The sequence below is a fragment of the Cucumis sativus genome, chromosome 1, assembly GCF_000004075.3.
Source record: "Cucumis sativus cultivar 9930 chromosome 1, Cucumber_9930_V3, whole genome shotgun sequence".
Lineage (NCBI taxonomy): Eukaryota > Viridiplantae > Streptophyta > Magnoliopsida > Cucurbitales > Cucurbitaceae > Cucumis > Cucumis sativus.
In genome coordinates this window covers 24,740,239-24,753,423 of record NC_026655.2, presented here as the reverse complement: position 1 = coordinate 24,753,423, position 13,185 = coordinate 24,740,239, and the positions used below count along the sequence as shown (strand labels likewise).

The window sequence follows — 13,185 nt, the reverse complement described above, 5'->3', positions numbered from 1 at the left end:
AACAATTTCAGTTTTAGTTTTTTAATCTTAAATTTTACTTTTCTTTGTTTTTTACAATGAACAAAAACACTTAAAATAAACAAACAATCTAACTTAAAATGCGGTAAATAATATCGTATTGTTCTTCCAAAATCCTACTAAATAAAATATACACTCGTCGTATAATTAATCCTAAGCAACTACATAAAAATATACAAACAATAGAATATGAAAATTTGTTCGCATGAACGAAAACTACTAGTACTATCGAACAATGGTATATAATCGTCATTAATTTTGTACTAATTTAGTCTTTTAATCTTAATACGTAATAGTTTATAATTTTTTTTGCTCAGCAACACGTAAAATCAACGAAATCGAATATTCAATCTCTTGATTTCTTAATTAAGAAAAAAAAACGTGTAACCTATGGGCTATGGGTTGAGTGTTGATAAAGTTGACATTATAACTCAAAACATTAATGTAGCTTCTAAGTTAAGGACATATTTGAGATTAGGCAGTTTAGGTTTAAATTATGCATTAAATTAGATGTTTTCATTAAATGAATTTTATAACCCTACCTTTGGGAGTTGTAATTAAGTTTTAACGTTTTAAGTTTAATGTGATTTACGCAATTAGTTGAGAAGGTTTGCTATTATCGACATTTTAATTTTGGAGGAAAAAGAAAAACAATAGACTGTTTTTGAGATTTTCTAATTCAACTAAAACGGCAAATTTAGTCAATAGACTCGTTTCAAGAACTCATGTCATTTATCACTTTCAAATACATAAACATATCGTCTATATGATCACTCCATACTTGCGACCTTTTGTACCACTGGATTTAATTTACATTAAAGAGATTGCTTTATAATAAATATTTACCAAGTAAATGAATGATATTTTCCAAATTCGAAATAACATAACGGAAGTGATTAAACGAGAAACAATTTATCCAATTAAAATAATTATAATCAACCAAAATTGCAGTAACAAATTCAAATTTTAACTTCCCTACATCAAATTCAAATTCAAAGAAGTGTTGTATTACTCCAAAACTATATTGTTAATAAATTTCTCTTATATATGCTTTATGATGAATTTAAATCATTTTTACAATATGAAATTCACACACACATATATATAAACATAGAGTCATGTGTTAGGTTTAATACTTTTAATAATAGATTTATAAGTTAATTACTTAATTAATTAGAATTAAGCTGTCATATCTAATTTGAACACAAAACATAAAAATTCCAACATTCCTTTTGAGTTTTTGTATAGTAATTAATAATTCAACATAAAAATGGAAAAATCAACATATTATAAATGAGGTTAATTATAATGTTAATTTCAAAATGGTTAGTTGTCCAAAACTTTTAAGTGGTTGATTATCACAAAAATAAAAAAAGAAAATTATTAAATTAATTTAAGTTGTTTATTATAAAAGAAAAGGAAGAGAGTGGTTCAAATTAAACAATATTTTCAATCACAACTATTTTATTCAAAGTCTCATATAGGTTTAGGATACATTTATTATTGGACTAGACATCCTACTATAAATCAAATGAAAAATAAAATAAAAATCTACATCTTCTGAAATTTCTTTCCCAAAGAAAAGAAATGCAATCATACAATAATTATTTACATACAAAATTGGATTTTAGGTCAAATTTTAACAATGGCTCGTTAGCACAAACTTGTACTAACGACGTCGAAAAACATTGTAAAAGAAAAAAAAAGCAGATTTTATATTTATTTCTAATATAAATAACATAACGATGATTTTTTTTATAAAAAATACGGACATGCTAACGATTTATTTATTAATTTAAATTAATTTTCTTATCTTTTTTAGTAATCTTCTCACAAATACATCTCAATATCGACATTTAACCAATATTTCCACTAACAACTTAGCAAAATTAAAACTTGACATTGTCATCGAGATTGACACTAAAATAAAACAAACTATTGTAAATGATAAAACAACTAAAATTATTTAAATATATATATAATAAAATAGAGAATTATAAAAAATGACAAATTTGACGAAATATTTACAAAATTTTAGATTCTATTAATGATAGACAATGATATGCATGTATGAGTCGTATTGATAGGCAGTGAGAAAATTTTAGTTTTATTTGACTATTTCTAAAAATGTCTCTAATAAAATTCCAAATTCCTTAATCAAAATTTTGTTATATTTTGTAAATATTTTAGCTGTTTTGGTTATCGAGAGAACCATATCGGGGAAGCACGGGAATGAAAAGCGAAAATTAAAGGGAGAGAAGTAGAATAGTGAAAAGATAAGGGGCCCGGTGTCAAAATCAGAAACTTTTAGGGGGGGTTGATTGTGCAAATATGTGAGAGATAATTTAACCATACAACAAACGAAGAGGGGAAAGGGAAAGGGGAGAGAGGAAAGAGGAAAGAGGAAAGAGGAAAGGGAAGGAACATCTATTACGTTACGACAACATATACGAATATCTTAGGGAAGATGCCCAAACCATATAAATTCCTTTTTTCTTTTCCTTTTCTTTCTCTTTTAATTCTAAATTTATTATTTTTCTCATCCTTTAGTTAAATTCATATATAATAATTTCATTTTTTGAGGCATACATAAATACTTTTTATACATATGCAATATTTTGCTTTTTCTTTCTTTTTTTTTCTTTATGTCACATGTGGATGGAAGGCACCAACTAACATTGTCAAGATGGATGGATCAAATCTATGCTATAATAATGATAAAGTAAGTAAATCCTATGATTTTTTTAATAAGACTAGTTAAAAGGGACGTGGAATACACATAATTTAACGATTTGATAAGATTTCAAAGATTTTTATAGTTTAAATATTGATTTGTTGAGAATTAGAAACAATTGAAGCAAAAGTAAGGATTTAGGAGCTCAGGATTTGTATGGATTATCTCGTTTTAGGGATCGTAATGAAAAATGGGTAATTTTATTTTAAATAAAAAATGACCTTTTGTTTACATCAAAATTTACGAAAAACCATTAACATGCTTTAAACTAAGAAAGTCACTTCCGATGAAGAATGATCGATACACGATTGAAATAATAACAAACTTTAATTTACCATTGTCCTTGTCATCAATGTATGTTTAACTAAAATTGCCCAAGGACTAAATAGTAATTAAATCCAAAACCTAATGACCAAACGAGTATTTTTTCCGTGATTTTAATAAAAAACGATTTAGTAAAATTTTAAGTGAATTCCCTTTTTATCTAGTTAGTAATAAACTCTATAAATAAGAGTATTCCTTTCTTTCATATGAAATCCATTATTATTTTGATACAAAAAGGTTCTCTTAGGATTACTCCTCGAGACTACTTAAGCTACGTCGACAAAAACTAGACAACTTACAACTTAGTTTAAAACATCTAACCTAAAGCAAACTTTTTTAAATTTTAAGATTGCAATTGAAGCAATCAACTACAAACACACAAATACACAGGGGGAGTATTAAAATTTAAAAATAGCAGACTTCTTCTAACATTTTCAATCAGCCTTTATCCATCAAGAACACTATCTTTGTACAAGAAACACATGGCACCTTCCTAGTATGAGCACATTACCTGCACCACTCGTGAGTATTAAAATATTGTTATGTACTTAATTAATATCACTTAAAGTGCTACTGGATGCACTTACCTTAAAATTGATTATCAATTTCCATAGAAAGCAACAGTTCTCTTGCAACTATGATGAGCAAAATGAAGCCTAAGCATGCTCTGGCAAAATAAGAGGCTGGACTTAATTTGTGGTGAATGCATTTTGTAGTCAAGATACTTGATGAGCACTTTCCTCCACTCTTAAGAGACCCATGGCCAATTGACTTTAACCGCCTATTCTCAACTTTACTTTGGTGGTATACAAAAATGTCTTCATTTGAAGTTGCAGCTGGTCTGACAATTTTAATTTGTTTTGGAACTGCTTCGGCCTGAAAATTGAAAAGAGTCTGTTTCGATTATCTAGAGAGAGATGCAAAAGAAAAACGGTTTTAATATACATTTAAAATGTTTAAAAAGCTATTTTGAGTAGTTATCAAACACTAATTTTTTTTTTCAAATGGCATATAAGGGATAAAACAGACAAGAATTTTTCCTATGTGGGTTGTTTTGTTCCGTTCTCTCACCTTGCTAAGGCGTGGTACTACTTGGAGTTGAGTTTCCCTCTTTGACTGGACATTTTGTAGAGTATCTACGTGGTCTAGAACCTTATGGGATTTAGGTTGATGTTGAGAGCTGAAGTTTCCTGTTCCCCTGTCAGAGTCATCACTGTGGTCGAACTTGAGGATCTTTGAAGTGAGTGGGCTTCTACGAGATTCTTTAATCATCGGTATACTTTTAGTTTGTATCCTTGAACAGACACTCTCACCAAAAAAGCTGGGAGAAGCATGGTCATACTGAAACACAATGAAATATGGATAATTTAGCTCTACAAGAGCAATAACAGCAGGAGGCCTAAAACTTCTAAACTAATAAGTACAGATACTTTAGTTTGCCTGGCGTGTTAGTATCCATAAATATAAGCAAGAAATGCAATTGCAGTGAAGAAGATATGCATGTGTCTTTACAAACTCACATCAATCTCCTCAGCCAAGGATTTCCAACGAGATATTTGTGTAAAATTAATAATTTATCATATTCTTTTACCTTCCAGCTTAAAGCTGTATCTATGCCAGTGTTACCGCTGAATCCACCACCCTGATCTTCATCAATCAAGTCAAGCATCTCCTCCAAGTTGAAATTACTGGTCGAACTATTTGGTGTCCCTTCATGAAAACAATTTTCATCATCAACAAGAACTGAGTTAACATCCTCATCGGTATGTCCATTTATGAGAGTGCCATAGCTATTGATAACTTGGAAATCCATTGAAGTGGGTTCAGGGTCAGAAAACAAAAGGGGATCCAATTCGGAAACACCGTAATCTGAAACCTGGAGATCTGATTGAAACAATGAATGTCCACTTCCTGGAGTCTGGAACATATAATAATTGTTAAGGTTGTTAACATACAAACCATGTTGCCCTTACTAGGCAACGTCCAGGGACTAATCTTTCTAAATTCTAACCTCTTGATTTTGGTTCCCTGTGGCTACATTCGTTGAAGTCAAAAGACCGTTTGGTTCAGCTTCTTCAAACATCAAAACATCACTCTGCTCAAACTTTCTCTTTAGGACACAAATCACAAACGACTTCTGCAAGAACAAGAAGACAACACAAGGAGTATTAAACTAATGACATGTTTAAATTGTCTAGAAAAAAAAAATTATTTCAACAAAGTTATTTTTATTTCAACAAAGTTATTTTTATTTCAACAAAGTTATTTTTATTTGAACTCTTTTGAGAAAAACAGATTAAAATACACGTTGAAAGTGTTTCAAAAACTATTTTGAGTGATGACAAACACTAAACATATTCCCAAATTGATTAATTTTCAAACTTAAACCCTTGCAAAGTTAAACCAAATACCCTAAACATCCTAAAGAAAATAGACCGACAACATATAGTGCAAATTGTAAAGTTCAGGTCAGGTGCTGCATATTTCAAACTTTAGTACACATGAAGATTCAAAGTATACTAATAAAAAATCCAAGGATGAAAATATCCATAAATTCATAAATTGAAGAGTTCGAAATTGACATAAAATGTCTATGGCTATCTCCAAATATCGTATATTTAGTCTAACATGTAAAGGGTACTAATAAAAATATCCATGAAATTGAAATTCTTGATCAAAACTACATTAGAGACGTCATGAAAGAACATATTCAAATTCCCAAAATAAACGAAATTAGAGTACAAGCATATGAAAGAAAAAGCATTTAGAGCACACAAAAGAGTGAGGGAAATCACCAGTTGAGCGAGGTTGGGGTCTGGATGAAGATGATACTCATGTATAACCCAATTGGTCTTGATCCCATTAGGAACCCTGCCACTGTAAAAAACTAGAGTTTTCTTAGTACCAATCAAGACTTTGGTTCCTCGAGCCATGATTTGACGGTCCTTGCCAGTGGATTTCCAGTACCCAGTTTTCGTGGCCCTATTGGATCGACGACCATTGGAGTACTTGAAATCTTGAGCAGAAAAGAAAAACCACTGGTGATCCCCTGTTTGATCATTTGATAGACCTACGAAGAAAAAAGGGTAAGAGAATCAGAAAGATTGTACAAAAGTGCAAAGAGATGAAAAGAAAAGGGAGAGGGAGAAACATACTAGGGAGTTCCCATGGCTCAAAGTTGCAGATATCAACTTGACGAATGTATTGAACGAGGGATTCTCGACCAACAATCTTGTTCTTAAGATAGTGATTAAACAGCTCTTCATCTGTAGGATGGAAACGGAATCCAACTGGGAATAGATTGTGAGGAGGAAGGAGGAGGCAATTGGCCATGAATTTCACAACAGTAAGCTTTGTGGTGGAGAAGAAGAAGTGAGTAAGAGAGTGAAGAGAAATGGCGAAAAGAAGGGAAATTTAAAATTGGGTTTTCCATTGACTACGAATTGGAGTTTCTGCGAAGTCTTCGATCTACTTCGTGAGGAAGCTAATGGATTTGATAGTGGAACTGAAGGTTCCTCCCCACCTTTTCACTCTCTCTTCCTATGCATTTAGAAAACTATCTTAAATAAAATATCAATCTCTCTCTCTCTCTCTCAAAAACAAAACAAAAAAATTATTTTAAACAACAAAACTTTTAAAAACTTAAAGTTTGTTCTTAATTAATAAGTACTTCCCATTACCCAAAACAATATGAGTATTAGATATTTGACATAATATAAATATAAATATATATTAAACAAAGAAAAATATTGAGTTAGTAGGTGTACTCGAACATCTTCACTAGGTGAACACCTTCTTAACACTCTTATCATTCTCACTTAATTATAATAGATCAATAATTGTACCTGAGAAAAGATTCAAAAAGGCTACAAGAGGGTCGGAGAAAAGACCAATACAAAAGAAATTAGAAATCAGCTAGCAATGTTAATATATAGCAATAGTCGAAGCATTGCAACTTGAAAAAAGAGAGGGTCTGCTAGTCCAAAAACCCGAAAGAGGCAAATATATATTCATCAATTAATTTTGAAATATAATTTATTTCATATTCCAAAATTATTCCTCTAACTCTTCGTCTTGTACTCATTGGCTTTGCTTTCTTCCCACCCTCACTTTTGTGTCCATATGGATGAGTACTCCTTCAAAGTTTTCATTCTTTTTATTTTCTTGAGGGAGGGTTTGATGAACCAAAATCCATTCTTCATAGTCAACACTCAAGAGGCAAATAATAAACATTGAATACTACAATTGCAAGAGGTAGTATTTATTTATTCAATTATAGGATTAGTTTTTGCTTGCTTTTTTTTAATTTAGAACTTATAATCCATATAATTGAACATGTTGAATATCAATTAGACACGTGCTTGAAAATTAGGCATTCTACCCAAGGAAACCTAATGCTTTTTGGTAAATTTGATATCTCGCATGCTATTGAATTAGAACAATTAAAAATCTTGAGACAATTTATCTCACAGTTCCAATTAAATTGATGAGGTGAAGATTACATAGTGCTAAGTAATGATAGTCGTTCGATGAATGAATTCTTTGGACAGGAGAAACTGCGACAACCCAAGACATCAATTTCAACTCAACCATTTTAGTGCATGAAATTTTCAGAATAATTGTCTCTCAAGATATAACGTATTTATTTTCTCATGAAAGCAACAACTCTCGATAAGATGCAACAAACTATGCTTTGTGAAAATAAGCTAAATTTGAAAAAATTAAAAAAAAAAATTGTGAGAAAAAATGATGGTGAAAAAATCCTCTCAAGTAATTTGGAGAAGAAACATGCTTCTCAATTATTATTTGTAGCTTAGGTATTAAAATAGTTATGTCTTCTCTTTAAGTTGATTAATTACATAAAGAACAATGCAACTTCATACAAATAGTCGCATACCATTTATTCTGATAATAAAAACGTTAAGTAATCCAATTTGTCAAGAATATATAATGTGATAAGTTGAACCGGAGAAAAGGTGAAGTAGTCAAGAATGTTAACAAACTTGACATTGATTATATATCATTGTATACTAAACTTGACATGATCAATGAATATATAGATTGAAAATTACCACACATTTTTTTTTGAAAGAAACCCAAAAAATGATTAATATGGTAGTTGAAGTCAACAAAAATGGGTTGGTTGGAAATTTATGGCATTATAGTGACAGCTTGCAACGATGATACCACACGAAATCTTATCACTTTTCATAACCTCTGTCTATGAGTATTTGAGTCTTGTTCATTCAAATCTCTTAGCACAAGAAGATCTCACACTTTGTTTAATTTTCATCTATGGCAGAATCAATTCTGTTCAGCCTTGCAGCAAATATTGCAACCAAATTGGGTTCTTTAGCACTCCAAGACCTTGGATTGCTGTGGACCGGTATCCATGAGGAGATTGACAAACTCAGAGACACTCTTTCCGCCATCCAAGCAGTACTTCACGACGCAGAACAGAAGCAGTACAAGAGTTCTGCTGTGAAGGAATGGGTTTCAAGGCTAAAAGATGCTTTCTATGATATGGATGATTTGATGGATGAGTTCTCCTATGAATCCTTTCAAAGACAGGTTATGACCAAACATAGAACCAACAACTGTACCAAACAAGTATGTATTTTCTTCTCAAAATCTAATCAAATTAGATTTCGTTTGAAAATGGTTCATAAAATAAAAAAGATCAGGGAGAAACTCGATACTATTGATAAGGATAAAACTCAATTCAATCTTTTTGATAATACAAGGGAGATACGAAATGATGAAATGACACAACGATCAGAGACTTGCTCTTTTATACTTGAAGGAGAAGTAATTGGTCGAGATGATGACAAGAAATGTATTGTACATTTTCTATTGGATACCAACATTATTGCAAAGGAAAATATTGTTGTGGTTGCCATTATTGGAATGGGAGGATTAGGAAAGACTGCCCTTGCTCAATCTATCTACGGCCATATGAAGGAAAATAAACATTTTGAATTGACAATGTGGGTGTGTATTTCTGAAGAATTTGATGTCAAAGTAATTGTTGAAAAGATCATAGAATCTCTCACAAAAAAGAGACCTGAGCCCAACCTTACACTCGATACCTTACAAAGTATGCTACGAGAGAAAATTGATGGAAAAAAATACTTGCTTGTCATGGATGATGTGTGGAACGATGAACGGACGAAATGGATTAATCTAAAAAAATTTCTTATGGGTGGAGCTAAGGGAAGTAGGATTTTGATCACAACTCGTACCCATCAAGTTGCACATATTTTTGACACAGATTTGTTCCATGATTTAAGTGAACTAGACAAGGACAACTCTTGGGAGTTGTTTAGAAAAATGGCATTTTCCAACGAATCAGAGATGCTTGAGAATTCAAAGTTGGTCGGGATCGGTAAGGAGATTGTGGCAAAGTTGAAAGGTTCTCCTCTTGCAATAAGAGTAATTGGAAGCTATCTGTATTCTAAAAAGTCAGAAAAGGATTGGTTGTCATTCAAGGAGAACGAACTTGACACAATCATGCAACAGAAAAATGAGATTCAATCCATACTAAAGATCAGTTTTAACCACCTCTCATCCAGTTTGAAGCAATGTTTCACCTATTGTGCTTTGTTTCTTAAAGATTTTGAGATTGATAAAGATGATTTGATAAAACAATGGATGGGAGAAGGCTTCATTCAACCACATAATAAGAAGGCAATGGAAGATGTTGGTGATGAATATTTCAAAGAACTCTTGGGAAGATCATTTTTTCAAGACATAAGTAAAAACCAACTGGGAGAGATCATGAAGTTCAAGATGCACGACTTCATGCATGATCTTGCATGTTTTGTTGGAGAAAATGATTATGTGTTTGCTACTGATGACACTAAGTTCATTGACAAAAGGACTCGACATTTGTCAATTTCGCCCTTCATCTCAAAGACAAGATGGGAAGTCATTAAAGAATCATTAATAGCGGCAAAGAATTTGAGAACATTGAACTATGCTTGTCACAATTATGATGGTGATGAAATCGAAATCGACTTCTCTAATCATTTGCGGTTACGAACATTGAATTTAATATTTTCTACTCATGTTCCCAAGTGTATTGGTAAGATGAAACATTTGAGATATATTAATTTTACTCGGTGTTATTTTGATTTCCTTCCCAAGGTAGTTACAAAACTGTACCATTTGGAAACACTTATCTTTCGTGAATGTTTCAAGCTAAGAGAACTGCCAAGTGATATTACGAATTTGATCAATCTCAGGCATCTTGGTATTAACTCTTTAATTGAAGGTTTAAGTTATATGCCAAAAGGAATGGGTTCAATGACTACCCTTCAAACATTGAATTTGTTTATATTGGGAGAGAATGAAGGTGGTGAGTTAAGTGAACTTAATGGATTGATTAACTTGAGAGGATCATTAAGTATTCAACAATTGCAGTTCTGCAAACCCATTGGTATAGAAAGTGCTAAACACCTTGAAGAAAAGTCTGGAATTCAAAAGTTAAAATTATATTGGTATCACTTGGAAAGGAAATATGAAATTGATGATGAAGATGAGAAAGTTTTAGAGTGCTTGAAACCACATCCAAATCTTCAGAAAATAGTCATAAATGGATACGGTGGAGTGAAGCTATGTAATTGGTTCTCATTTGATTATATTGTCAATTTGGTCATTATAGACCTTTTCAACTGTAATAAATTGCAACAGCTCCCTCGATTTGATCAATTTCCTTTTCTCAAACATCTTAAGCTCCAATATTTACCAAATGTTGAGTTTATTGATAATAACGATTCTGTTTCTTCTTCGTTAACAACTTTCTTTCCCTCCCTTGAGAAACTGAGAATCTTTAGGTTACCTAAGTTGAAAGAATGGTGGAAGAGGAAACTCATCGATCAAACTATTCCACAACATAGACGTTTGGAATCATTGAACATAAGTGGTGTTAGTTTGCAAGTTTTTGAGTTGGTAATGGAAATGGCTACTACAAACATTATTGTTGGATCACAGGATTCTTCTTCTTCAACTACATCTATATCATTATCTTTTCTAAGTATTGAAGACATTGATTTTGAGTTTTTACAATTCCATGACTTATTCTCCAATATGACACATCTTAAGTCTCTTTGGATAATAAATTGCAAGAATATAAAAATGTCTTCTTCTCTTGATGCTGTGACATGGAAAGGACTTGGAAGTCTTCGTGAACTTATGTTGTCCAGCATCCCTGATTTGGAATATTTGCCGAAGAGTTTGCAATGTGTGACAACTCTTCAAAGTTTGCAAATATATAATTGTCCAAATTTGGTATCTATTGAAAGTATTAGGCATCTCACCACTTCACTATCAGTATTGGAAATTCATGGTTGTCCTAATATAACTTTCTACCCTCACGAAATGAGTCAACTCGCTTCACTAGCTATCACATTTCAGAATCGTGGTTGGTCGGATGTAAGAGGCAGATTCTTATTTGCCTAAGGTATGCATTACATTTATTTTCTAACAATAATTATAATTTTTTGCATATCTTTGAAAAAACATATTATTTTCATATACCCTCCAACTTTACGTGTGTTTTGGCAAAGGTTTTGGTACTAATAAATAAAAAGTATTCTTCAACAACATTGGATAAGAATTATTTAAACAATATTTTCACAAAAGGATGAAATTTTTTATTAATAAAGGATGAGAAATCAAACAGAATTTAAAAAACTAAGAAAGAAAAACCGTTTAAAAAGCTTCTTTCTTCTAATTTGAAGAAATTTTAATTAAGAATTATGATCCAGGTGAAGGAAGGAAAGAAGATGACGATCAGAAACAATTTGGAAGAGATGAACAACATGAAGGAACGACTCATTGACTTGGGTGTGATCACTTTTTCAAACTATCTTTATTTTATTAATTGTGTTTTCAACGAAATATCTTTATATTTTTTTCCTATTATTACTTTGTCAAATTGTTCAATTATTTAGTTGGTGTGATTTTGTACGTCTTCTTATTGTATTGTTGTTGGTGGAGATTTTGAATACACTCACCTGGTTTTCACTCCTTTGTCTTATATTTGTCTGTATATATTCTTTTTATGTTTGTTTATAATTTGCAGAACTTTAAAGTTTTTTCTTAATTAAATTCTTTAATAGAATTGATCAGGAAGAAAGGAAAAAGAGATTACCCAAAACAAAAGAATATATTTTTAATTTAGTGAGCATTTTTATTGGATTAGAAGTTTGCCTAATGGAATAATTGAGATAGTTTTATTATAAGATAAAAGATTAATTGATAAGTACTTCATAATGTGTAGATATTTGACATAATATTCATCAACTCTTCCTCTTAATACTCACCATTTTGCTTTCTTCCTCCTCTCACTTTGTGTCCATGCATGAGTACTCATTCCAAAGTTTTCATTCTTTTTATTTTGGGTTTTTGAAGAAGATTTGTTGTTCATTATTCATCTAATGGTTAAGTTGGAGATTGTTGATTCTTGTTGTTGTATATATGAGGATATATTATTGATTGATAATGAGATATAATACACATTGAATAGTATGTCGCCATGTGTTCGAGACGACGCGGAGTGGCCGACTTCTCAAAAGAGTTAGTTTTAAAAGAAAATAGAAGTCATCACCAATCTTTTTTACAGTGTGATTGAACATCAAAATAAAGTAAACGATTTTTAAAAAAATTGTCCGCAAAATATAGAGTTGAGTTCGAAAGTCATTTGTGTGTGGGAAATGTATTAGCATCCTACAACACCCATTTAGAAAAATTGTGGCCAAATTTCAAATCTCGAACTTAAAATATTTTTTAATTTATTTTAAAACTAATGTTTTATTTTACCCCTCATTACTCCAATATTTGAAACAATAATCTCATAAAATAAGTGAAATAATATTCCACTAATTAGACTATATATTAAAAGAAAGTTTTCCCATATTTGTTTAAAGGGAAGAAAAAGACTAAAGGATTAAAAAAAATGATGATAAAAGAAAGAAAAAAGTAGTAAAAAAAAATAGTATAATTTTTCTACATTTTCTTTTATTTCTCTCTATCTTTAAGAAAAAAAACAACGATTCGAATCCGATCAATTACTTGTTATATGAGTTTTAAAATAATAAAAATGAGAT

General features: G+C 31.0%; 2 protein-coding genes across 3 annotated transcripts; one reads left to right on the top strand and one right to left on the bottom strand.

Moving 5' to 3' along the window:
* Window positions 1-3,254: 3,254 nt before the first annotated feature.
* Window positions 3,255-6,623, bottom strand: LOC101212047 (NAC domain-containing protein 101). 2 transcript variants are annotated; one of them, XM_031880370.1, is made up of 7 exons: window positions 6,232-6,623; window positions 5,872-6,146; window positions 5,088-5,213; window positions 4,668-4,994; window positions 4,148-4,417; window positions 3,664-3,970; window positions 3,255-3,587 (listed from the first exon to the last, which is right to left on the bottom strand). In XM_031880370.1, the coding sequence occupies exons 1-6, from the start codon at window positions 6,407-6,409 to the stop codon at window positions 3,665-3,667; spliced, it is 1,482 nt and encodes a 493-aa protein (XP_031736230.1). In that variant the 5' UTR covers window positions 6,410-6,623; the 3' UTR covers window positions 3,255-3,587; window position 3,664. The 2 variants fall into 2 exon arrangements, with proteins under 2 accessions (XP_031736230.1, XP_011659914.1); XM_011661612.2 differs by having other exon boundaries at window positions 3,664-3,952; window positions 6,232-6,622.
* A 1,629-nt stretch (window positions 6,624-8,252) lies between these two features.
* Window positions 8,253-12,154, top strand: LOC101211808 (putative disease resistance protein RGA4). Its single transcript, XM_011661611.2, has 2 exons — window positions 8,253-11,537; window positions 11,845-12,154. The coding sequence occupies exon 1, from the start codon at window positions 8,372-8,374 to the stop codon at window positions 11,534-11,536; it is 3,165 nt and encodes a 1,054-aa protein (XP_011659913.1). The 5' UTR covers window positions 8,253-8,371; the 3' UTR covers window position 11,537; window positions 11,845-12,154.
* The last annotated feature ends 1,031 nt before the right edge of the window (window positions 12,155-13,185 follow it).